This window comes from Barbatula barbatula (assembly GCF_947034865.1).
Source record: "Barbatula barbatula genome assembly, chromosome: 18".
Taxonomy (NCBI): Eukaryota; Metazoa; Chordata; class Actinopteri; order Cypriniformes; family Nemacheilidae; genus Barbatula; species Barbatula barbatula.
In genome coordinates this window covers 10366562-10392921 of record NC_136781.1, presented here as the reverse complement: position 1 = coordinate 10392921, position 26360 = coordinate 10366562, and the positions used below count along the sequence as shown (strand labels likewise).

At 39.0% G+C, this 26360-nt stretch overlaps 3 protein-coding genes across 12 annotated transcripts in view; 1 reads left to right on the top strand and 2 right to left on the bottom strand.

Annotated features, from left to right (window-relative positions):
- kdrl (kinase insert domain receptor like) overlaps positions 1–11377 on the bottom strand; it is a 39120-nt gene extending 27743 nt beyond the window's left edge. Inside the window, exons 1-4 of the mRNA XM_079480203.1 lie at positions 10931–11377; positions 4795–4891; positions 3035–3231; positions 733–860 (exon numbers count right to left, since the gene is read on the bottom strand). Coding sequence (XP_079336329.1) covers positions 733–860; positions 3035–3231; positions 4795–4891; positions 10931–11003 — 495 coding nt within the window. The 5' untranslated portion in view covers positions 11004–11377. The remainder of the gene's footprint in view (positions 1–732; positions 861–3034; positions 3232–4794; positions 4892–10930) is intronic.
- Positions 11378–13685: 2308 nt separating this feature from the next.
- On the top strand, positions 13686–23440 carry tex11 (testis expressed 11). 3 transcript variants are annotated; one of them, XM_079480412.1, is made up of 29 exons: positions 13686–13883; positions 14066–14181; positions 15672–15756; positions 15897–15976; positions 16201–16281; positions 16397–16516; positions 16695–16775; positions 16886–16971; positions 17038–17095; positions 17173–17268; positions 17346–17427; positions 17525–17603; positions 17697–17848; positions 17933–18018; positions 18222–18359; positions 18778–18880; positions 19133–19257; positions 19400–19485; positions 19624–19677; positions 19749–19792; positions 19870–19956; positions 20042–20112; positions 20239–20355; positions 20481–20553; positions 20671–20820; positions 21227–21335; positions 21450–21570; positions 22513–22680; positions 23041–23440. In XM_079480412.1, the coding sequence occupies exons 1-29, from the start codon at positions 13856–13858 to the stop codon at positions 23110–23112; spliced, it is 2748 nt and encodes a 915-aa protein (XP_079336538.1). In that variant the 5' UTR covers positions 13686–13855; the 3' UTR covers positions 23113–23440. The 3 variants fall into 3 exon arrangements, with proteins under 3 accessions (XP_079336538.1, XP_079336539.1, XP_079336537.1); XM_079480413.1 differs by lacking the exon at positions 13686–13883 and having other exon boundaries at positions 13906–14181; positions 19752–19792; positions 23041–23436; XM_079480411.1 differs by lacking the exon at positions 13686–13883 and having other exon boundaries at positions 13906–14181; positions 23041–23436.
- Positions 23441–23444: 4 nt separating this feature from the next.
- Positions 23445–26360, bottom strand: part of dlg3 (discs, large homolog 3) — a gene marked incomplete at its 5' end in the record, with an annotated part of 71596 nt that continues 68680 nt past the window's right edge. For all 8 annotated transcript variants that reach the window (XM_079480417.1, XM_079480415.1, XM_079480418.1 and 5 more), the window contains one exon: positions 23445–26305. In XM_079480417.1, coding sequence (XP_079336543.1) covers positions 26199–26305 — 107 coding nt within the window. In that variant the 3' untranslated portion in view covers positions 23445–26198. The remainder of the gene's footprint in view (positions 26306–26360) is intronic.

The following is a 26360-nucleotide window of genomic DNA, read 5'->3' as shown; positions in this document are numbered from 1 at the left end:
AGAACTGTGAGAAATGACTTTAGATCTACTACATGTCCAGTGACCTTGTGAAAAATATCAATGGTATACCAGTGCATTATTGAGGAAATAACATCTACTGTTTTCACTATGACCATGAGCAGTTCATAAGATTAGTTTTAATGGTTTGTGTCAACTTTGAAGTGAACTGATCTTTCAAGAAGAAAACAAATAACTTTATAAGTAATACAAAACTCAAGTGGTATGGGTTTAAAACTGTAAGCTAGACGCTTTTATAACTGAAATGAGATCTGAGGTCACAAATGTACACTCAGTTAATAATATACACCAGTTACTCGACTATACTAATCTTTTTGTGCTCATCGGTGGCCAGTTTTTTTAACAACCTGTACTTCTTGGATACGATGCGTAAAGGTGATTTATTTATTGCTTTGGATTCTATTCTGAGGGAAAACAAAAGTACATCCTGTCCGTAGAGGAAGCAGACAGTGCGACTCCTTAGGCCTCCTCAAGCCTCCCTGAGCTTATGCCACACTGTCTCTATCTTTATGCACATCCTTAAACCTTTAATGTGTGTGAGAAACTCAGAAACGCCCATGGCCCAAAGTATTTTTTATTTTCCGATCATGCTAAACATATCCTCTATTTGTCATGTCAACAAGACCTTAAGGAGCACAGAAAGTACGTGACCATGCAATCCATGTGAACATATAACCAATTTTTTAAAGGCGTCACTGATATAACAGTACTTACAGTCTCAATGGTGACATGTTGGTTTGGCCATGTTACTCTGCAGGGGACGACCAATAGTGTTTCGTGCCGATAAACAGAGATTAGCAGCGCCGAGCCACTGTATGCTTCCACAAACGGGTGATTGTGATCTGTGATTGAAAATGTCAACCAAGCAATACAGTAAACACAAAATAATAATGATGATAACAGTAATAAATAATGAAACAATAAAAAAGTAATTTTGGGATTTCGTTTTTTCAATCACAACAAATATTATTTAATATTTGATACTTTATGATACTTTAGGCAGACATCCAGAAAAAATCTGATCATTTTACTCTTTAAACAGCAAACTGCCGCACAAGCTGCTGGTTACAGTAACAGGAACAGCTTGGCCGCAGGGGCTGTTACGGTACGCTGTGAGATTGCGGTGATAAAACAAACAAAACCTTACGTGCTAACAGTATTAATGTAATAAAATACGTATCTTTAAGAAACATATCTAGCATCAACAGTGCAATCACTGAACCAGGGGACTATCAGGTACAAAACTGGCACTAGTTAGCTGCATCTCACTTAACAAAACAGCAATTGAGTCAAAGGCTTAGCGAGCAATGCTGTCAAGTACATGACTAAAGTAAGCTATTTCCGTTAAGACAATTAAAGGCAATGCAGAAAGCGGGACATTCATGAAATGCTATACTGTAAATTTGTTTAAGTGGTTAAATGCTTTCTCAGTTGTCGTAAGGAACAGGAAGACTGGAAGCTATGGGAGCCCAAACAGGAAATAATCACCAACCAGGCTTCCAGTACAATCTTTACATGAACTTTTCACCCAAAGATTGCAATTCCCTCTTAATCTGCATGTGATTATTTCTATCGTGTAACAGAAGAAAAAAATGGATTGGAGGATTTTTTACACGGCACATAATAACAGTTCATACAAGGCATGTAGAAGATTATCCAAGTCTTCTGAAGCCACACAATGGGTTTGTGTGAGAAACAGACCACTATTAGTATTTGTCATTACTGTGGGAACAGAATGATTTGTTTATAAATCTGCTCGACAGACATGGTCACTATGATCTTTTGTTGTTTGTAAAATTGAGACATATAGATTCTTCCTATGGGAATGTAGATTGTGTTTTACAGGGAAAATAACAGTATAAGGATTTAAGGAACAGTTCGCCCAAAATTTTTAAATTGTGTCATTTACTCACCCTCGAGTTGTTCAGAATCTGTAAAATGTTATGTTCCGATGGACACAGAGAAAGATATTTGGAAAAATGCTTGTGACTTGAGGGAGGGTAAATGATGACAGACTTTTTTGGGTGAACTGTCCCTTTCAGTACTTAAGGACAGGACAGTTTAGGGAAAACTATTTTATAATGAATTCTTTTTTTCATTGTTGTCTGTCTCCTAACCCTCAGACAGCAAAGTTCTGTCATGCAGATACAGTTCCCTGTGATTCAAACCCTCTCATTCAATCTCCATTGCCCGGCTGGCAGGTTTATGGCTCTGTTGTAGTTTCAATGAGGTGGAACGTCTCATTATTTCTTCTTTTTTGTCTTTAAAAAAGTTTTCTAATTGCTTGGCGCTATTCCAAGTTCAGTTTTACACAGAGCGTGAGCTCAGATATTCTTATTAGTTACTGCAGGCCTCTGTTCTGGCAATTAACTAAAAACAAAATGGTATTAGAATTCTCTGGTCCATCCAGAAGGGATCGGTCTATTTGGCGTCAAAAACTTGTATGCAGCAGACTTTGCTGTTCATTGCTCTTTATTGTATGCCAAACAATGACCACTGACCAGCAATGAAAGAAAAATCCCTCACAAGAGAAGAATGAGTTTTGGAAGACATTAAAATCGGAAAGGACATGTCGACTCTGAAAAATGATGGGTAAAATATGGACGAACCCAACCATTGGTTTAAATTAAAATGGAATATGAAACTTTTTGACCCAACTATGGGTTAAAAAAACTCAGCACAGGTTAAACCCAATGGTTGGGTTTGTCCACCAACTATGAGTCGTCATACGTAAACCAGTATTTTTTATTTTTACTTAAAAAAAAGAAAAAAAAATGGATTATTTCCTGCTTCACCAGCGATCCAACCTAATAGCACAACTTTGTCTTTCTGAAGCTTTCACCCGCCAAACCAGCACCAAATCAACATAAACCAGCTCAGACCAGAAATTGGTCCATTGTATTTTAAGCATTATTAAACATATAACATATAATTAGTGTTTTAGCAATGAACACATTTGAAGTCATCTTAACTTAATGCCTATTCTAAAATCTTGTGACAATGTATAACGTCTTACCTTTGACATAAACATAAGTGGAAACCCGATGTTCTTTAGACTTTTGGTGACTACAGGTGTAGAAACCAGTGTCAGTGTGCATCAGGTTGTGTATGACCAGCTTGCTGCAGTGTTTGTGCATCAGCTCCTCGCATGGCTCGATCTGTACCGACGACATGTTTCTGGCAGCCAGTCTCCAGTGCAGCTGGTTCGATCCCCTAATAAAATAAATAAATAAGCATTAACTACAATACAGACATAGGCAAACACACATATTCATCACAGGCAAACACATATGACTTATTCAAAGTCTGGAAAGTATTCCGTGCTTCTGGAGTGTGTTGAGCCAAACCTAGCCACATTTTACATGTTCAGCACATGTTGGACGTGCAGTGACTGCACGTACACATATAGCTTTAGATTTTTTTAGCTACTCATGACATTTATTAAAAACCCTGAAAACTAAAATCAGGAAAATGAGACCACACATAAACACACTTTTTAGTTTACTGTGAGATTACAAACCTAATCTTAAAAGTAATCAAATCAAATTAACAGCAGATGTTTTTCATTGGCTTGCTCCGGACTTATCATACTGCCAGGAATAGTTTCTCCCGACATAGCAAGTGTAACTTTAGAATTTTATACTGACTTTGCCCCGTCTTGTTGAAGTGTTTCTTCTAGGAAGGACCAAATTAAAACAAACTCCTGTCGCTCTCGATCACACTTGTCTTAAACATTTCAAGAGCCCGTCCTGAATGACAGACTGTTTACACTGAGCATGTCATAGATTCCTCATTCATATTCCCAAGATATTCAGCCATGTTTATTTTAAAATGTTTGAAGTGCTTTTGGTTAATCATGTGTTATCTGAAAAGTCCAGCTTTCACACGGGAACAGGTATTTACTGGACGATGTGGTCAAACGACACGTTTCACACAGTGTTTATTTGTCAGAAGGGCACATAAAAAGGATCCCAGCGGAGAATCGGACATATCTCACATACCACCACTGCTGCCTTCAGACTGATGGGTCATGCAACTTCAGGCTCAAATCTTTTCCAGAGCCAAAGACAGTATCAGCTTTTTGCTCAAATGGCCTTGTAGGGAAGTGATATATTAGTTTAGCATTCCTGGCGTGACTGCAACATCATGCACTACGCTCTCAAAGCTTAACCAATGTTTCCAAAAAGACCAAGGATGCATTGGGTGCCGAGGTGATCAAGATCCCAGAGGAAAGCAGTTTTCAGAGGAATCTGAGGAAATCTTGGTTTCCTAGAAGTTGCTTTCTCACAGCTCATGAAACAGAATGGATAGTTGACTCAGAAATGGAAAATTCTTTCGACATTTACTCACCATCAAGTCATGAACTACTTTTTTCTTCTGCAGAACACAAAGGAAGATATTCTGAAGAATGTTGGTAACCAAACAACACTGGCTCCCTTTGAATTCCATTGTATGGAGACAAAACCACTGAGATTTCTTGAAATATCTTCTTTTGGGTTCCACAGAAGATAGAGGCATATACAAGTTTTGAACGACAGAAATAATGAGAGAATTTTCATTTTTGGTTGAACTATCACTTTAACCTTTAAGTAGACTCAAGCAAGTCAAATTTTGCTCTCCATTTAACCTTGTTATTTAGGAGAAACTATTGAAAGCCATTACATTTCTCATCATTCTTTAACCTATTCTGAGGATGGGCGATGACTATAGTACATCTTACCATTGCTTAAGATGCAGTCCGTCATCGGACAGAACAATGGACAAGTGAACACATACCTGCAGATGAGTGTGAGAGAGCCACCAACATGCTGAAGATGTGTATCTCCAGCTGGAATCAGCTGTGGATCAGTCGGATTTAATCCTTCGACCAGACCTGAAGAAAATAGAACACAACACAACAAACCATCAGTATTTCATAGACACATTTCTAGACATCCATCATGAATATAATGTGGTCAAACCTACAGCCTTCATAGCGCTGTGACTTAATCAGACATGATGCACAGCAAATTGCTATGAAGCATTATAACTTCACGGGAAACTCATTGTCAGTTTTCGTTCTGTCAAGACCCCAAATACTCCACATCATGTAACAATTTCTCAAGAGAACAACCACACGGCTAAACTGCGGTCAGACAGACCAAACCTAAAGTCCTCTCAGCAATTACAACAGTCAACATTTTTAAGAAACGTACATTCTGATTCACACATTCTGATTGAGATTGTTTTGCAACAAACTTTTCATGTGCAAGTGTGTGTACATGTTCTAGATTACAGGACGGCGGCCAGAAGCGCAGCTGTGCCCCCCCCTCTGCGCAAAGGGGTCACCTCTGTCAGCACGTGGGGTCGGTACTAGAGAGAGCAAGATGGACCCAGATGAGTCAAACTGCCACACACATCCGTTAGATCCATCAGTGCAATCTTTTTTTGTGCTGTACATAACACTGCATTTTATACTCTGGTGAAGAGTTTCATTTATCTCTGATCTCTTGAGATATCAGCTGCGTGCTATTATTACTCGTGAAGGTCTGGTGCCAGGTGATAACTGATGATGGGAGTCCTGTGCACGCTCTGCACAGAAAGTTCTGTCGTTCCTTCGGCTGCTCAGAACGGGTGACAGTCGTCTCATAAGTCATTTCCTTCTTTTGAACTGACTCCACCACCAGCTTGTGTTCTGGGATTGAAAGGTATTTGTGTTGCTATGCAGAAGGTTGATTTAGATGTTGTTGTTTTTTAGTTATGGGGGTACTCCTAACAGTTATAAAGACAACATTTTCGTAATTCACACCCAAATTACTCCCATAACTGTAACAACATATTTACTAGAACTAGAACAGACATTATCATGCTCTCTGACTCATGCAGTCATTATCAGCATCCCACAAAACAGCTTAATGTACTTTTTTGGTTTATTTTCTACAGAATTGATAAAACCCAGCTGTGCTGACAGAGTGAACATACCACACCAACACTTCCACTTAATATGAACTTCCTCTTAAGCTCCTCTTAGGCTTAAGCCCCCCTAAAAAGGGCCTAGTGACGCCCCTGGTTGCCAGAGATTTTCACGCAAAACTGTCTAACAAAACCGTAGACAGACAAAAGTCAGTGAATACCGCCGTTGTTTGGTTCCCAACATTTTTCTAAACATGTTCTTTGAAAGAAAGTCATACAGGCACGCAAATTATATGAGGTGAGTACAGTAAATTATGACAGAATCTGGGTGAACTATCACTTTAAGAAACAAAAACTGAATTAGAAGTTTTTGTTAGATGTTTTTTACAAATATATCAGAATGTTTTGTAGACATTTGGACAGTTTTAATATATTGAAATACATTTTCCATGCGTATGAAATTGAAAAGATGTTCTGATGTGGGTATTTTCATGCCATTCCAACAAAGATTTGCTCAAAACCAAATGTGTCGAAGACAAGTAACATTCTGCAGAGCCATCTCAAACCTCAGATCAACACAATACATCATGAAGTGTTCATACGTTCTATATTTGGTCCATATGTTTCATCCTGACTTTTCTGAATAATTTAAGCAAGGTGTTTTTAAAACACTGTTACAGTACATCAGAGTTACAAGAAGATACTTTCACTGAATGAAGGACATTAGTCAGTGCAAATCTGGTTCTGGCTTCTGCTTTGAAAGGTGTTTAAACAGAAGTTTAAGTCTGACAACTACTCTTTATGTTTGAGTATGAACTCCTACTGACATACACATCATGCACTTCCTTTTCCCTCAAAAAGCCGTTCACAGATGTATGCAAACACGGGAGAAGAATCGCATCCTATAAAAGCCAACAACTCTTCCTGATGTCTTCACAGCTGCCTTGTTCAGCGGGAGCCCTCGGCGGCCCACATAAGAAGAGAGCTTTCTCATGAAGCCCTCGTCTATGTCCCCATACCCCCACATGTTCCCACAGCCCCCCACCTGCCCCTGGTGTCTGCCCAGTGCTGACCTCAGCACGGCACCTCGCGCCCTTCTCAGACAGCTGTGTTCTGCGTTCCACCGGTGAGGAGACTGAAAAATGCCAAAAATGAGGCTTGTTGTGGAGCTCCATGGGGCCTAGGACCTGGTTTCAATTAAAGCCTATTTAAAATTAAAGACGACCATAGGAGCACGAAAAACCTGACGCTGTTGCATCGTGGGATGTCATATTTTAAGTAATTAGCCTATGACTCTTAAGGGAACAACTAAAAGACATATCACTGTCAGAACATAGGTTCCCTATTTAGCCCAACAATCATGCAAACAGTAAGCTGGCTTTCTAAAAGATGTTGAATAAGAGCTTTGTCATGTGGGAGAGCAATTAAATCAAACCAAATTGTTTATGTTTTCCATGAAAATTGTAGACAATTGGACCTTTATGCCATCATAATGTGTCATTGATCTCTTGTGAATGCTGAAAAGCTTTTATTTTTTATGTGATTCAATTGACTTGTGTACTGTCTTTTACGGGAAATCCTGTCACTGCCCAGTAAGGTTTGGTTATAATACGCGGAATTCCCTGCACTGTGGCTGGTACGAGACGGCCTGTGCTTCCCGTTCACCATATGTGATGGACTGGTACGAGTAAAGCCGTCTCTGAGGAGAGGGCAGGAGGAATCTTTTTAAGGCATAGACAATAGACATTCATTGCTAATCATTTAACCTTGCTATAGCTATTGTAATTTGGCGACGAAGGCTTCTTGATAAAAGAACATTTAGGAAGTGCAAACAATAGTAAACATCTCCATGGACACAGGATCAAAACAGCAGCGACGGCCGTGAGCGACCAATCTCTCTTTATTTATTTCCTGTCTTTCTCAAAAGTAGACAAAGCACTCTTGTGGGGCACTTAATCCTTAAAATACATTTAAACTGTCAAGACTGACACTTGAAGTAAATATATGCTTATGTACAGTACATGCTGTACAAACAAAAATAATGATCGGCTATATGGGTGCTGTACGCAAAGGAACATTTTCCTATGTATTGACTGTCCATATATTCAATCATTTTATATATATTTATATAAATATACTGTATAGAATAGCACATTGCTAATATATCCCAATATTAAAATATATTGAATACATAATGAATAGCCATTTGTCATACATTGAAAAATATATGCACTTAGTTGCAATATAAATATTTATATATTGCATTATATTTTCCAGTATATTCCCATATATTCCTGTTTTGTATAGGGTATAGAGATTGCTCAGTGTGATACAGTGGCTCAGTGAAAGGTAAAGGGCTTAAGGAGAGTAAGCACAGCTACTGACCAGTCTATATTTAGGAATGGATCTGTCTTTTAAACAAATCATCAAGTACTCAAGCTGTGTAACAAACTAAAATAATTAGCAAGTCAGGTAGCACATTTCCTAATCCTCCTGTAGTCAGACAACAGTGGTTATTCTGTCTTGTGCTGCATCTATTTCTTGACATCTGGCTAGTCTGTTGATCCAGACTGTCACAGAAACAAATTTACAAGCGTAACACTTTAAAAAAAACTGAAGACCATCAGCCAAAAAGTAGTCATTGAAGTGTTCTCTTATTGCAAGTCCCTTTGCTACAAGAACTGCTCCCTGCCAGGCTGCAAGGTTAAGACAACAGCAACTGATTTTTAAATTCCTGGATTGGACTTTGTGTGTTTGGTGATTTCTACCCCTCCCTCCACATTCAACCTGAATGAAAAATGAAATAACTTCACAAATTAAACAAACAACATCTGTTCAGTGGTCATTTTGGTCATATTTTACTGCTTATATAAAACTTTGGAGAATGATAAATCTATAAAGAGTCTCCCTGCAGTAAATAGATTTCATAAGCCCTTGCAAGAAGTGATGGAGCTCAGAGGATTTCGACTGGATATAACCCTTGGAATTATAATATAAAACAATGAACAGCTATTGTAGCCCACACAGAGAGTGTCAAAAATAACCATGGACTATTAGGCACACTGACTGAAGAGAAGGAAAGAAAGAAAGAACTTCCAGCATGGGCGAATGAGCTTGGATTGCACTTGGCTGACCTCTATACTGTAATCCTCCCAACCTACACCGCTCCTGCACTGCCATTCCTTCCGAGGTTGGAAAATAAAATGTTATCCAAAACAGCTCATAATATGCAGGTTAAATCTAATAGACACTGACCTGTAAATCAGTACATGATCCGCTAAAAGGAACTGTGGTTGAAAATATGAAACACACCTTTTCTTGAGTGTACTCTTTTGAATGTAAAAACAAGAGAATTGAGCCAAGAATCAAAGCTTGCGTTACTGTAATATTATGACATTAAAGCAGCAAGTGTACGGAGTTGGGCATGGGTAATTGTATTCGGTGAGCACTGGAAACTGATGCAATGCAGAGTGATCTCAGATGTGTAAAATTCCTGGACTATTTTTCACCTTTAAATGGCCCAGGCAGGCAAATTTCAAAACACTGCCCTTGGCGATATCTGAATTATTTAAAGATGTCTTATATCACTTTCTCTTTACAAATGAGTATTATTGAGTATACAGATATGTATTCCTCCTCGTTCTTTTTTTCTTTAAAATAACTAATAACCAAATAAAGGCTTGTGAAAATCAAGATGTGTTTCTCTTCTCTAAATTTCAGATCACTTTTAAGTGTGTCCTGTGCCTTTGACTCATCGCATAGTTCTTGTGAAATGAGTTTCCATTTGATGAACTTCTAAAGGTTAAATGATCCGTATTAAAAAAGACCTAGTGATTACACTTCAACTTAATAATTTCAACCAATTCAACAATATTTCAAAAATGTACGATATGGGCATCTTGAATTCACACACTCCACCAGAAGCATGTAAAAGCATTTCTAAATGCCCTATCTATGACTAATGGCTTAACCATACACCCTTGACAGTAAATATAATGGCGTGCTCTTCCGCTCGACCATTGTCTTGAGGTGGGGTGAACGGCACATATTTGCAGTAGCGCAAGAAGTCTCGGGAAGGAGTCTTTACTCAGGTAGCGTGTCACGTTTCCGTGACCTTTACTGGCCAGAACAATTCCAGGGTGCCTCCTGTCTCTCCATCCGCTTCCTTCATGCGTCTTTCCCACGCTCGCCATCAGGACAGTGAAGGAAATCTACTAGGAGACCTTGCAGACAAAGCCCAAAGACCCAGCAAGTCATGGGGGGAGCAGTATTTCCTATTTTTGGATCACAGTGTTGTTTGTTTGGACAGCAGGAAGAAGACCTGTGTCTGTACTGCACAACCGCTATTACACAATGAACAATGACATACAACTTTTACTATCCATATTGTTGAGGAGATTCAGCCAGAGAACGCAGCCAAGTGTCAACAGCATACCGTACTTTCATAATAAAAGGAAACTGAACTGAACTGAACACGTAAACACATATTCTCTTCTCAAAGTGTCCAAAAACACTGGACCTGGAAAGGAATCCGAATCAGACAATCACAATAAACTGTTTTGGATGTTATTGAAAATACACCTAATGTTTCAAACTACATATCCTCCTTTTGGAATAGCTTTAGAGGTCTAAATAAAGCAAGTGCACACAGCTGTAGCTGTACACACAAGCTGACTACATATAACTAGGGTGTCCAAAAACAAGCAAATGTCAGTTAAATAATTTTAGGAGTCAGTGGGGATCGGTTGCATGTACCATTGGGCAAAGATGCGCAGACATGTTAATCCTTCAGTTAAATTATGAATACACAAAGTTTGAAGAAAACTTACATACAATAAATATATAGCCTATCTTCTATTATCAAAACATCCTTTATCAAACCTTTAGATCACTGTTAATACCTCTAAATATCGGGCAATGCAGCTCCGTAATTCTCATGACTTTTTAATAAAAAAGGCGAATAATCGCTTTCATCGTAACTTACTTAACCCATGTAAACGTGGCAAAAACGCAAACTTACCACTTGACGAGAAGAAATGAAGCATCACCAGAAAGGTGAAGATGCTTTTTATTGAGGCTTTAAAATAAGTCATTTTACTGTTTGATATTCCGCAAATAGTTTGGTTTCGTGGATGCGCCAGTAGTCCAAATACTTTCAGATTCGGTTCTTTGCATCAACTTCCAGTTGAACTGAATGACAAAAAACACCTCTCCTAATGTTTTTCAGTGGCTGGAACGGTATCGCATGATGTGCAGTCCTGCCCCGGCACACATACGAATGAAACAAGTCCAGATGAGTCCCAAGGGCAGGTGCGACTCTCTTACTCCCTACAACTGAAGGAAACTTCACGAGTGGAAGAACGCTCTGAAAAAGCGTTTAATAGTGATACAAGGCTAATGATAGTTTGTTTTTAAACTAAACGATTGAACGATCAGCATCCCACCGTCCCGCTGCATTTGGCTTTCTGCTGCTTCTCTCTCGCTCGAAGGCTTTATATGAGTGAAGCTGGGACGGAAGGACGCAACGTCACCATAGTAACCCTGCATGGATACTACGAGCGCACTGCACGCGCACTTATCCTGTCTCAAAGTCCAGTCCATCGACTGAAAGGTGCCGGTTTTAAGATATTTCGCTTTGCATGAGCACAGATGAAATGTATTAGACGTCGATGTCAACCATGATTGTCCGATTCAATAAAACGCGATTTAATTCATATGTGGACATTTGTAACCCGACTGTCTTTGAAAATGCGCGTGCACTTTACAGAATATAACTAGCATGGCTATTATTAACCTACTAGTCCGTTTTAATCCAATATCTACCAAACCACAGTTCCCAAAATACACATCAAGTAGCCTACCAATCGGTCGGAATAGCTACCTTAGAGACACATTCACAGATTATTTTTAACTTCAGAACCAGGATGGGCTGCTATTTTGTATGAATATAAATAATCACAAGGTTTTATTTTTACCCACAACTCCCCATGGTGTGTGCATACTAAACAAACTTTGTCTTTTTGATGCTACTTATGGGGTCACGCTCCCCACTAAGGTATGACAAAACATTGTCCATGTATGTCCTTCCTTCAACATCATTCCAATTGTAGAGGATATGGTGTTTATTCAATTGCACAGATTATTATTGTTAGAGTATAATATTGTCTGTCCTTCTGAAACCTTGTATCTCCATATTTCGTGATTTTTTTTGCCACAAATCATTATTTTTAGTCACCCTATGTTTTTTTCAAAAGTGCTTGTCAATTTTGACAACACGTTATTTAATCGTTCAAAAAGTACAGTGTTTTTTTTCAAAATAGCTGAAAAACAGCACATTTGGTCATACAAGGTTTCAGGAGGACAGAAACGATATTTGAAGTAATATCAGGGTCACTAACAACACTATAGCAAAGTCATAACAGTATATTTGAAGTTATTGTTATTCTAAGATTTGTGTAATGCTCCACACATTACCATTTTGATGACCCTCAATCTATTGCCAAGACATTCTGAATCCCAACTGATTTAGATTAAATCATATGCTTGGGTCTAGCTAGTACCAAAGAGCGCACCAAATAGAACTGAAAGGTGAAATGGGGATTGTGATCTATTTTTAAATCTGGCAAAAAATAAATAAGCCTGTTTATAATTGTCCAAATATGATTAATTGTGTAGACTTTAGGAAACCTTGTGTGCATCTCTCAGAGCACATGTCACAGGGATCATTTTTGTTATTTCTCTCTACTTTGCAATCAAGCCGTCTGAGCTGCTTGCATTTCCCTCAGGCCAGCGCGGGGCCTAGATAAGACTTGAGCAGAAACAATTGCTGGAAACTGAGCGCTGAGAGGAGTGGGCTTTTAAGACATCTTATTTTTGAATCTAGTGCAGTGAACACAATGAGAGACTTCAACCAAGTCTGTGTACGCAGCTTGAGTTCTTTCCTCCAGCTCAACAATAACCTTCCTTGCCTGTTAAAACAAAAACTAGCGTTATCAACACATACTTTCTTTGGGGTAAATGAGGTTTTAACTTCCAGAAGGTGATGAATATTAAGACAATGTTATTAGATCTACATGCACAACCCTTTCAGAAAGAAGTGAGAACTCAATTAAGTGTACATTTGAAATGAGCAGTTCTCTGGCTACTTTTTGGGCTTGCAGGCGGAAAAAACAATGCTGCATTCATAAATAAAATGCAGCTAACCACAGTGTACAGTGAGAATATCACAACAATTGTGTGTGTGTGTCCAAACAAAATAAAGTCTTCTGGCACATATTTATGTATAATACAATCCAGAAATATTTGTTTGGGTGTGTAAAATCAAGGTTCTGCAATAGTTAAACGCCTTTGCATGATAAACATTCTTGTATTCATCGTAATTTTACTTATTATGAGTCCTTTGCAGGTAAGGTAAATAACACATTTCAACAATACACTAGATTTTAAAGATTAATGTAAATCTTTTGTACAATAAGAAATTCAGTGTTGAGTCTACAATCTGAAGAAAGATCTGAAGTCCTTGGTCAAATCTGAACAAGATCAAGTGAATACCACTGTGTTAGGGTGTTTATTCTTTAAACTACCAAACTATGTAGACTATAAACAAGCCATAGTTTGACCAAAAATAGATAGAGATATAGAAACTATAAATCTACAGTGATGACGTTCATAATTACAGAGTTTCTTTTTATTTGCCAACAACCATTTAAATTTCTGTGTAACTCAGAGAGAAATTGATGCATTGAAATACATAACTGTGTTTCAGACGCCCCCTTGTGGCCAGGCAGCACACACATCTCTGAACTAACTACCTCGTGCAGTATAAATTTACTATTTACGATCGGACGATGCTTGAGGATTCACACATAGAAGTTACAAACTCAGATCGGTATTTTTAAATCACTTTATTCGGGCTACGAGTAAAACTACACATAACTCTTGCGATATGGAGCAGTTTGTCGTCAGTATAAAAAGTAAGAACTTGAAGGAAGAGATGTGGTAGTTTAAAACCGCGGTATAAGCCCTGAACGCTCAGCGGTTGTAGACGTTCATACATTTATGTTGTGAATAAAATAATCGTCCGTTGATAATATTAGCCATTTTGAATAATTTCACCCGTCACGAATGAGTTTTACAGCTGTGCCTTGTGTCGTAGGCCTGTCCGAGAAACTTCTCCACAGACAGATGCATGCAGACGTGAATGATGTGATTGAATCGCTCTTCGACGAGATTTCATCTCTGGAGGGATCAGCAAGAATACAAGATCCTCAGGTGGGAAAACCAACATCGATTGAAATCTTTGAGTTCACCTGCTCGTGTCATCCTAAAGTCAAACCGATAGCTTGTTGAAAGAAAAAATGGCGGGGCCTCGACCTCCGGCGCATCTTCTTCTCGAACGTTAAATAAATCAAATTAACATTAAACGTGAACGTTTTACACTTAAGGGCCTCATTCATGATTTTTTTTTTTGCGTAAAGTCGTTCTGACGTAAATGTTCGCATTCATGAAATAATCGTATTTTCAAAATGTTGGTATAAATAATTTATTTACATTTGCTCCTTACCACGTGTTAATGGTGCGTAAAATATTCAAAAGTCTTGTATTTTTTCAGACAAACCGATTTTGTCATCACAAACACTGTGTTTTGATTAACTATATCTTAATTATATTTCTCTTAAGTTCTTAAATTTGCGCCGTCTTTCTTTAGTTTTTAGTTTTGGGTAAAACAGATAGCACGTCATAGTCCCTTTACACAGCCGTCCAATCACACGTACACTACATTGTCCAACCATACATCAATGAGAAGTTAATATTGCTGGTTACTGTATTTTTATATTCAGGAATATTTTTCAAATAAGATACTGTCTTAGTTCCAGCGCCTTTTTCAGAAGAGCATCAGGCATTATTTCACTTGGCTACAAATGTTTTGGTGGACACCTGTTAATTCATTAATTTATTGTTAGGCATATCGCCTATTAATCTCTTATACATTTATGCGATATTACGTGCCAAACCTGAGAATGGAATCCAGAGGATTCCACAGCGTTCCTAGATCCGTAACCCGGATTCACAAATACTTCGTAAATGTCAAATTTGATTGTAAAACGTGCTTCTCATATAGACCACTTCGCAAGTATTAAACACTGGTCCAGATGCACTTCCGGCACTTCGTTTTATTATTTTTAAATCTTACATAAATCTTAAAGATTCGTTTATTTCGATGCGGTTACAAATGTTCTGATAGCTTTATTTTGCTCAAAAGTTTGTGTAGTGTTAAAAACCGATCTTCTGGACCAGCGTTGAACCAGCATTGTTTAAGTCATACAAAGTGGTCTTCGGAGAATGTGGCGCTTGTGGCATGCTGGGTGTCGTGGCCATATTTGTAGGGTTCATTTCAATGTTGTTCCGTTTGACTAAGAAGACATAAACATGGTGGGTCGGTTGTTCTGTGTTATAAAAGACATTTAGGACTGAAACTGGACAACGGAATACGTTTTCCGACTTGTCAACAACGCGAAGGAAATCACATCGAGTGTCATGTATCAATCGCTAGTAAACAACCTCCAAAGATGGCGGTGCTGCCCAAGCATGCATCGCGCCGTGACGTAGGTTGACAAGCTCTATATGGTCTGGCCTGTAAATGTTTACAAATCCCAGTCACTGTAACTCATGTATCATACTAATGACTGTGGTAGTATGGACATTTGCTGTATGCCATGCCATTAAACATTTCTTTTTCAAATTGTCTTCTTTGATTGTAGTTGGAGGAAAACGCCATTCAGTTATGGAACTGGGCTGTGACCAAACGTGTCGGCTCAACCATAACAGAAGAGCAGAAGGCCAAAGGTCTGTCTGCTTATTGTCCTTTTAGGATTTGTATTGACACTGTGTCAAAGATGTTTCCTAATGCGCCAACAAATGCGAAGATGTTTACACTGTCAATTTTTAATACAATACAAAATTATTGAACTCCATGCATGTTGTAGTACGTCATGTGGCGTGCAGACTTCTGCATTCATGTGGACCAGAGAACCCTTCAGAGAATGTTGTTCGCAAACAGATTCTGGTAATTGAGCTGTTTTATTCCTCACTATTTACAAGAATTTATAGTTTCAGCTTGATAGTTTCACAATGTGACAATAGTGTATGCTCTGTGATAATAAAAGGGTAATTTGAAGGCGCAAAAAAAAGGAAGTCTTTTGTCCATTTCCAATAACTATATGATGTCACTTAACTTTGATGAAAAACTGCTGTTGTTGCAGCATTAACCCTCTAATCCCTGGTTCCCAGATGGCCAGTAAAACGGGGAGAACATGGCTTGATTGTAAACAACCCAAACTTGCTGATGATTTTTTGCATCTTGCTGTCTGCGTATGTAGAAATACATGTTGCATATATCACATTGGATATTGGATTAAATAATTTTTCACTGTGATAGTAGCTTTAATACTTCAAAGAGTATTGCTATCCCTGTGTGATTTCACAGAGCCTGGAGACTCTTTACAGCAGACTAACTTCCCATGGAGATTGTGCAGATGATATAAACACACCAAAGGGAGAAATAGAGAAAGACTTGCTACGGGTTTTGTCTTATCAAGCTGAATCAGTAAGCAGCAATTGCTCAGAATATACAGTGACTATAAAAACCTGTGACGGTCCAAATACTTGACACTGGATAAAATCTGTCTGTTTATATTCATGTGCTCAATCTTGGAGAGCAATGAGAGTATAGTAATGTTTTAGGTTTTCGGATTCAAGCTGGTCTGTGTTTATTGGTACAATAGGCAGTTTCTCAAGAGCGTCACCAGGAAGCTGTGTCCTGCATGCAACGATGTAAAGAAATGCTTATGCGTCTTCCTAAAGAGGTCAGTCAAAATGATGTCATTAGACAATGCATGTCACATTGTTTCATTTTAGTTTGTTGTAGAATCAGAAAATAAAATATTTCACACATTTTTTGTGAAATCTCTTTTAGTCTGGCTATCTCTCTCTCATCTGTTACAACTTTGGAGTTGACACTTATAGTCAGGGAAAACATGAAGAGAGTTCATTTTGGCTCAGGTAGGGCGTGCAACTTTGTACTGTTTCAATGTTGATTATTAACCCAGTATACTTTTGGTTTTCTAGCCAAAGCTATGATATAGGCAAGATGAACACAAAGTACTCACCAGGGCCTGGGATGCAAGTAAGAAACAAAAGTCAGAACAGAAATGAACGTCTGAACAGACCTACATGTATTGCAAACTCATTTCATCCCTTCAGGCCAAAGTCTTGAGGCTTCTTGCTACAGTATATTTAGAATGGGACTGTCAGAAATATCTGGAGAAAGCTCTTCATGCTGTGAGCCTGGCTAATAAGGTATCAGATTTGTCAAATATTTTCACATTGTGCACACACACCATGCAGTTTTCTAAAAATGTCCATTTTCTTTTCAGGAGAACATGCAGCCAGCAGGCCTCTATCTAAAAATCCGTATCCTAGTGACAAGTGCTAGCCCAGATGACGCAGTAAAATCCGGTTAGTGTGGTTCTGTATTTGTGCGTAGTATTGGTTTACCACCAATAAAAAGTTTGACAAGCGATTTCTTAACATGTTTTATTCTACATGCTTTCAGGGTTGTCAGAGCTGCTGGACTGTGATGTTCCACTGGATGTTTGTTTAAGCACAGTGAAACTGCTGGTGGCTAAGGACAGGTCAAATCTTTCATCTTTCTAAACAGGCATCCGTGTGATCTGAGGTTAAATGACCATCCGTTCTAGGAACACTGAGATGTTGATTGTTTTCAGGGAGTCTCCGGCTTTTGATTTTCTGAAAAAGGTGTGTCAGCAGTTTGAGAGGTCTCCTGAGCTGGGCTCTGCTCTTCTTCTGCATATAGAGCTGCTTCTGCAGAGGGGCAGAGAGCTACTGGCCAAACAGAAGATTGAAGATGCGATCACAGGTACTACTGAAATCTTACTTTTTTTGGTGGTGTCATTTTATGAAAAAACTATTTTAAAAGTATGATTAACTGTCTTCTAAACAGGACATTACACAGGAAAACAACTATCACCACAGATTCTTTCATCGCTTCACCACCTTCTATGGGACAAGGCTTCAAAACATTTTGAAGTAATGCATATGTTTTATATGAACTATATTTCCAACGTATAAATAGGCTGACATATGAACCTTCAGTCTTTTTTTCTTCTGAGTAAATATATTATTGATGATGTCAACTAACAAAACAGATTCTGGGTATATTTAAATGTGGGTCAAAGAGGAATCAAAAGGACCGTCTGTCAAAATATGTCACTTTTGTTTGTCTTGCACAGGCCAAGAATTACTCTGAAGCCCTACAGTGGTATAACTACTCCTTAAGTTTCTACAGATCAGGTCAGTTGGATCAGAACCTGGCTAAACTGCAAAGAAACCGATCCTCTTGTTTTCTGCACCTGCAACAACTTGAAAAGGTAGATGCCAAAAAAATAAGGCATTTCAGTTAAAGGTCCAATGTGTAATTTTGTGGAGGGTCTATTGACAGGAATGCAATATAATATACATAACTATGACTTCAGAGGTGTAAAGACCTTACATAATGAAGCATTATGTATTTCTATCTACATACACCGCGGGTCCCCTTACATGAAATCCACCATGTTGTTTCTACAGTAGCCCTAAATGGGCAAACTGCTCTACAGAGAGCGTTTCGTAAATATGTTTTCCCCTTGGCAAAGAAGCAAAATGTGATGACATTGTCATGCCTCGAAAGGAGGGGTGGAGTGAGCTGTTAGTTGCAATCCACAACCTCACCGCTATACCACTAAATCTCATACACTGGACCTTTAACACACGGTTAAATTTGGCACAACCATAAAATCTTTGTTGAAGGCTAAGGAAGCTGTAGAAGAGGCAGCAAGAATCGACCCAACCAGCATTTTCACACAGTTCAATATCTACAAGATTGCTGTAATGGCGAACAATGTAGAAAGGGGTAAGGCCTATTACCTACAATAACAACATTTTCTCTTATTTTAATATCAGAATATTATAAATATATAATTCTGTCATCATTTACACATCCTCTTGTCATTTAAAACCTGCAGACACATGTTTATGTTATTAAGTAAATCTAATTTACATCTGTTGGTTTAAATGTAATGTCATTTTTACATCAATTATTTGGACTAACCAGATGATCATATGTGAAAATACGAATCTATGAAATGTGATTTGCATGAATAAGCTGCTGTGGCTCTGAGAGAGATCAGTACTTTAGCTCAGACTCCGGTAAGCAGTGAAGACATACTGCTAGTGGCTAAAAACGCTGCAGCAAACCTCCTCAGCCTGGCAGCACAGCTCGCCCTAGAGGTCTGTCACATTATTACACATGCATATGACTGACACCATTGATCCTGTATATTTCGCTCATTAGAAATTTAAGAACAAATAAATATTGACAGAATTTAACTTGTGGGTGAGGTGTTTATCTAAAGCAGTTGTTTCACTGCAGCATGAACAGCAGGAATTAGCCATCAAAGCCCTTGAGAGTCTATGTGAACACTCGCAAGATGTTGTTCAGGTCCTCACCGCTTTGAGGTCAGTCACGTTCACATAACAGCGCTCTCTTTCTCTGTGACCTTTGACCCTTGAGCCCATATATCTGCTTGAAACAACACATGCTGAGAATTTCAGATATCTCCTCATTTCTTTATTGATCTTACCGTGTTTTGTCAGGTGTCTGGTGCGACTTGTTCTTTCGACAATGGAAAACATCAGTGAGGAAAACAGGTTGGTTGATGATAATCGCCGGTGTATTGAAAATTCAACAGATGGCAGCATCTCATTGATGTTCTCTGTAGCAGACATGCCAGTATGGACGTCCTCTTGTCCTACCTAAAGACAGGTGTGTGTTGTACATTTAACTCTCATTTTGATTTACATTTATTTGTGTTAGTATTCATACTGTACCTGAATGTACAGCTCTTCAGAAAGCATCGGAGATGAACCACAATCCTGGTCAAGGAGTAGATGAGCGTTCAGACAAGGCCAACTGGTTTAGGAAAATCGGTGCTTTACAGATTAAAGCATGCATTCACTCCAGCTTTTGGTTGTTGTGTAGTTGTGTTAATGTAATGCTGTTTTTTTGTGTTAGTGTGGAACTTAGCCCTACAGTGTGAGCACAGTCCGGTCATGATGAGAGATTTCTTTCTTCTTTCTTTTCAGGCAAGTTCTAATACAAAAGCTTATACATGGATTGGTGCATAGATGCAATATTGATATTTAAGCAAAAGCGTTTAGCAATAGATAGAAGTGTGTAGTGGAAGTCTGATGTGCTCTCTGGCTGGGCAGCTGTCACAACTGTGTGCTCCAGACAGAGGTGTGTTGATAGGACAGAAAACATGTCTCCTAATGGTTGCTGCTGCCTCTCTGGAGATCTGCAGGAACATGGATCACACCGAGCAACAGGTGGATCACGTATTTAGCTTAATTTTGATTTCCACTAAACATTGATATTTATTCCTTAAAGGATGTGTTTCGAAAGTTGACCAGCAGAGGGCGCAGTGTGTTTATATCAGCTGTGTTTTTTCTAGACAGAGCTGCTGACCCAAACACTAGAGCACATACAGATCTGTAAGGAAGTGTGGAAAACCATTAAAGCATCAGGTGCCTTGTATTTTATAATCATATGGAAGAATCCTGAATGTATTAAAATGACTCCACTTTTGACTGTCTAACAAAGACTGTTTGAAAGCATCTTTTGGCATGTTTTCATCTCATTAGGCACTTCCTGTAAAGACCCAACAGACACATTATTGCTGCTCTATGAGTTTGAAGCTCGAGCCAAATTAAACGATGCCAAACTTGAGTCTGTGCTTGAGTCAGTTTTGGAGCTGGATAACGTTGAGGCCAAAGTGTTAGAAACAATCGCAGGTCAGTTTCTTTATTATAAATGTCAGCTCTGAAGAGTATAGTAACATTGACAAAATGACACAGTTCAGCCAAAAAAGTGTAATTCTTTCATTGTTTACTCACATTCATGTACAAATTAAAACCTGTATGACTTTCTTTCTTCTGACATAGAAGAAGGTATTTTGAGTAATGTTGGAAATAAAAAATATTGGACCCCATTGACTTCCATTGTATGGACACAAAACGCAGAGACATTGTTCAAAATATCTTCTTTTGTGTTCCACAGAAGAAAGAGTCATTAACAGGAATGACATGAAGGCAAATAAATAACTGACAGAATTTTCATTTTCCGTGTCTCTTTATATTATTTTATGGACTTGAACATAACAGAATAATGGATGTGATGTGCAATGTGATTGTGATGCAGTCCTAGCAATGGAACCTCCAGCTCATTTCCCAGTGTTCTGTAAGAAAGCGCTGAGGATTGCCCTGTCTCTACACAGGAAACAGCCACAGGTCGACCTCACACGCTGCAGGTCAGTCTGGCCATACAGTCACTAACAAAACACTGTTACCTCATTTGTAGATCTGCACAATAGATTGTTCTTCATGTCCCACACAACTCATACATGTGTTTGTGTGTGGTACAGTAACTGTGTACACAGCCTCATTCAGCTGACCCTGCCGAGCGGTGTGTCTGAGGTGGAACCCCATGCATTGGAGGAAGTGTGGAGCTATTATGAGGAAGCTCTCTCCATCATAGCAGCCGCAGTGAGTTGGTTTGCAGCTCAGCCCCGCAATTATCCCCATTTTTGAAAGAATCTCCTGTTTCTGTCAATGGGCTTTTAGTTATATCTCGGTTAGCAGATGCTCCATTCACCTCTTCCTGCCAATTTGGATGCTACTTTGAAAATCTCGCTTGCACCTTTTAACATGGACTAGTTTTAAAAACTTGCACTGACTGACTGATATAAATAAATGTGTCTAGATTAAATTACATTATGTTGTGTGTAGCTTTATATATATATAGAATATCATACCAAAACATACTTAAGTTAAATGTTTAAGTTTCAGTGAGAACTTTATCAAGAATTAAAAACCTTTTTAAAAAGGTTTATGACAATTACTATAACCAGAGTTATGTTAAATTAAAAATTAAATCAATTTAACCTATATAGCAAAAAAATTCAAAATTGTGAAAAATACAAAAAAGCTCCTGTAACTACACTGAGTAGTGTTGTTACCTTGTTGGTAGAAACTCCGCCCACCAGTATCTGATTGAAATAGAGGAAATGTAAGGGGTAAAGTGCGTAGTAGTTAAAAGCTTTGTTGCTGGAGACATGGGGTTTTGCCAAACTCACTCTTTTCCCTTTTCCCTTACATATCAGATCAGTATCTGCCACTATTTATAAGTACCAATAACATCGAACACTTAATCCAACTATAGGTTGCGCTGTAATGTGAACGTGACTGATCTCAAAAATACAACTATTTTCATTTAGAGTAAACAGAACCTACTGCCATTTAAACTTAGTGCAAATAAAAAAGGAAATAAAACTAAAATAACGATAACACCCATGTATTTTTCAACCTATATTCAGACTTGATGTTTTATGACACATCATTAACTCACATCTCCATCTACAGAATCATTGATGAGTCTAGACGTTTCTTTCCTGCAAATCCCAATAGAGATATTCTCTTCTCAAACAGCCCAAGGACTTTCCAGAACTGGAAATCCTGTGGCTGTTGACCCGAGCTTGGAACACAGGAATCCTGCTTTACAGTCTGGCCCAGTACCCTGAGGCTGAGAGGTGGTGTGGGCTGGGGATGAGCTTCCTGCGGCACCTGGGCTCCCTACAGGACAGCTATCAGACTCAGGTAACAGCAGGAAGTGGGAGGGGGACATGTGGACAGAGGGCTCCGCAGCTTTCTGAACGTTCCACCCAAGGCGATGGATTTCATTTTCATGTTTGGGATTGCCTTTGTTCTCGAGCCGGGTGTTTCTTCTGTCACCTCAGTTGGAGGCTTGATTAGTACTGAAGTGTGTGGTAGGTAAAGCAACATGGAGAAGTTCAGTGCCATAGGAATACAGTTTGAATGTATTATTTGTTAAGAATTAATTCAGTGTCTCGAGTTCCAGGAAAGGCACATGACAACAGATTAAAACATTTTTCACTTGTTTGTTAAATGATGATGCAGCGAGGTGTGAATAAAATACATGTGAACGTGTCTCCCCAGATGGCGGGTCTGTACAGCGAGGTGTTGGACAGGCTGGATAAAGCAAAGAAGAATGTCATTATTGAGGAATGATGGAAGCGATCATCGCAGTTGGAGATCTCAGGTTTAACGGCATGCGTTTAATATGTAGCGTGAATTTGTTTATGGCAAGCTAAGAGCTGTCGAATACATCCACGGTTTTGTTCTGGAGTCTGTGGATTATTATGTTCAAAGTGTTATGAAAGGTTCATATAACATTTATAATATTTTAGGATTAAGAATACATAATAGTATTTGATTTGTTTTATATGTATAATAGGTTATAGTTTTATTTCCCGTCGCCTTCTTGTCTCTCTGAGCTGAGCTCGTCACAACTTGTGCATTGCAGTACAAAACAAATAAAAAATGCATGCATTGAAATAGTAACAGATTCACATAGTTTATTTCCAAACAAATAAACTCTTGTCCAGTCCAAAATAATAAAGAAAACAAATATAATCAGGACTGTGTTCCCTCCAGACCAGGATATAAAAGACCGGTTTTCCTTGTGTCCTGTTAGGTTGTACCACCTGTAATCATGGGGAGGACACTACTGTACAATCAAAGGGTTCATATTTGCAAGCACTTACTGCACAGGTGTGCTGTCACATCAAAAAACTCATAACGCTCAAAAAGACAAAGCAGTCCCTGTTTCACAGCCGCACCTCTGGAGCAGAGACCCTCAAAACACAGAACTGCTCCCATTCAATCAATCTCAATAGAAATATAATACAATTAATTAAAATTCTTTGGGCTTTACAGACACGGCTAACTGGTATCAGTCAGCTGCTTTGTCACTTCGAGGACCAGTTCTACACTAAACACGAGTCATTTTTGCTCCTGGTTTATCACTCTACGGGTCACTGTCTGAGTGTCTTCATATTTATATATATATATTTTTTTACATTTGTTTTTCATCTATACACGCAGACAAGTTCCACAAGATATCACAAGTAGACAGGCCGTATTGTAGGGAGCCGATTCCCGACGTACTAAAAAAAATTCCGATAGGCAGCTGAAGATATTTGATCTATAGAGAAATACCAACGTTACGGCACATTTGTATGGAAATTAATCTCAGAAGAATTCAAAGTGGACTTACCTGACATTTGTGAGTTATGAAACATGTCTGTCCCAGTTGTATCACACATGCATGAAGCACAAGTGAAGGGGGATATTTACACTTGACAGCTATCATACCCATTAAAACAGTCTGTAAGCAGTTTATAAATGGCTCTATTCCCTTCGATAATTCCCTGAACTCTGGTTTTGACACAGGTATGACAGCTGATCGAGCAGAGATGCTTGGCAGGCGAGCACACCTGTATAGAAAATGCCTGCAGATACAGGAGCTGGAGGGGAACTTCGTTTACTTTCAGTGAAATCCAGACTCAATACAGAAAGAAGCATGTTCTCAAGGGATCAAAGGAAGTACTGTTCTTCTGTATCCACGAGCACAGTCTCTTTGTTGCATCCCAGAGTAAGAAACTCATCACTCCAGGCCGGCTTTTACTCTTCGACCGAACCCCACGAATGGAAGGGCGACCACAGACAAAGTGCTTACAAAGTATTTCAAATAAAAAAAAGACTAAATATTTAGAATACACAAGTATAATATATCAGCATGTCTGAGTTCTCAGGGAAGGGGAAACCATCCCTCTACATCACAATATGATTGCTGCCCTTAAAAATATGTCATCCATCAGATTCCTGAGCTTGCCAAGCTCGCCCCGGCACAAGGCTCAACACAGTGGAGTAAACATCAGCCCGGCAACAACGACGAGGAAATAAAAATAGTAGTTTAAAAGCTGTCATTACAAAGAACTGTTTTAATCAAACCATCTTTGAGTTCTGGGCAAAACTGGCGATTTCAGGCTCCACTAATGCTTTAATATCAAGAAGGACATCCAATACAATTATTGTCTTGATTCTACCCGTTTTAATGCTGCTCTCCAGTGCAGCTAACAGGACAGTACCGTGTTACCGTTCAGTCTTGAGCGATTATATTCATGGAAGGCAGAGGAAGTGCAAGTGGGCTGTCTGCTTTTCAACAACTCCAATGAGGGGGAAGGGGAGGGGCTGGCAAAATTAGATAAAAAAATGAATTGTTCACTAAACACGAAAAAAAATCAGTAAAAATAATTCACAGAGGTAAGACACTTATGTCTATTGCACTCACAAGTTAGGCCTCTGACGGGATTATGGGAAACACACTCCCCAATAAGTACTGATAGGTTGAATATTGTATCGTTTCCCCCACGATTGACAGTAAATTTACACGTGTTTATTCATGATAAGGCAGTTTGGTGTTCTGCAGAGAGCCCAGTTACACCTCTCCACCTCCATCTTTAATACAGAGCAGCTAAAACCACAAGAAAGAACACAAAACCCAGGTAAGACAAGTAAATTAAATCTAACCGCCCTCCAAGTCGACAATTCTAGTGAAGTGTAAAATGTGTACCGTATCATTTCATAATATGTAGTAAAATCTCCTTGTAGGATTTTGTTTTCCATGAGATTTCAGTAATATAAACGTATAGCCGCAAAACCCATTTTCCATTTGTTCTGCCTCCGACGACGTCATCGACTGCGCCGTATAAACGTACGGGCAGCCGATCAAATACAGCGAGCTGAATTAGTGAAGTTTATAAGTGTCTTGAGCCGTGATTCCGTGAACGGTCCCATGAGCAGGCTTCATCTGTATATAGTCCTTGTGGAAACCTTGTTTGTCTTTGCTCAGCATCCTTGAATGTCTTTAACAATGAAACCGATGAACATGTACAAGGTTCCCACTCGAAATCACGGTTACCGAGGGTACATCCAAAACTCTGCTATCCTTGATCTCGCATCTTTAAGACATTCTCATCAGTCCGCACGGATTCGCTCGGCTTCCCTTTTTTGTTTTACATGACAAAAGATTTCTTTAGGAATGGCATTTCCAATCTTGAATGGAATTGCTGAGAAACTCATGCAGGGGTGTTCACAGTCACAGTAATGGTGAGAAGACGTTTTCATTTGAGGGTAACATAATGATGACACTGAAACTTGATATGAAACATGTCAGTGAAAGGGGTTAGAGAAGGTGGCGGCTGGGAGTGGGTGCAGGGTCAGGCGGGAGGGGCTCCGTGGAGGCGGCGAGTTCAGAGCTTTTCTGCGGACGGGATCCAGATGTAAGGTCCAGACTGCTCCTCTATGATCAACTTGATTTTATTATAGATCTCATCTAGTGAGTCACCCTGGACTATGGCTGCAGAGAGACACAAACAGGCAGTCATGTGCTACAGTACAGCATGTTCAAGTCA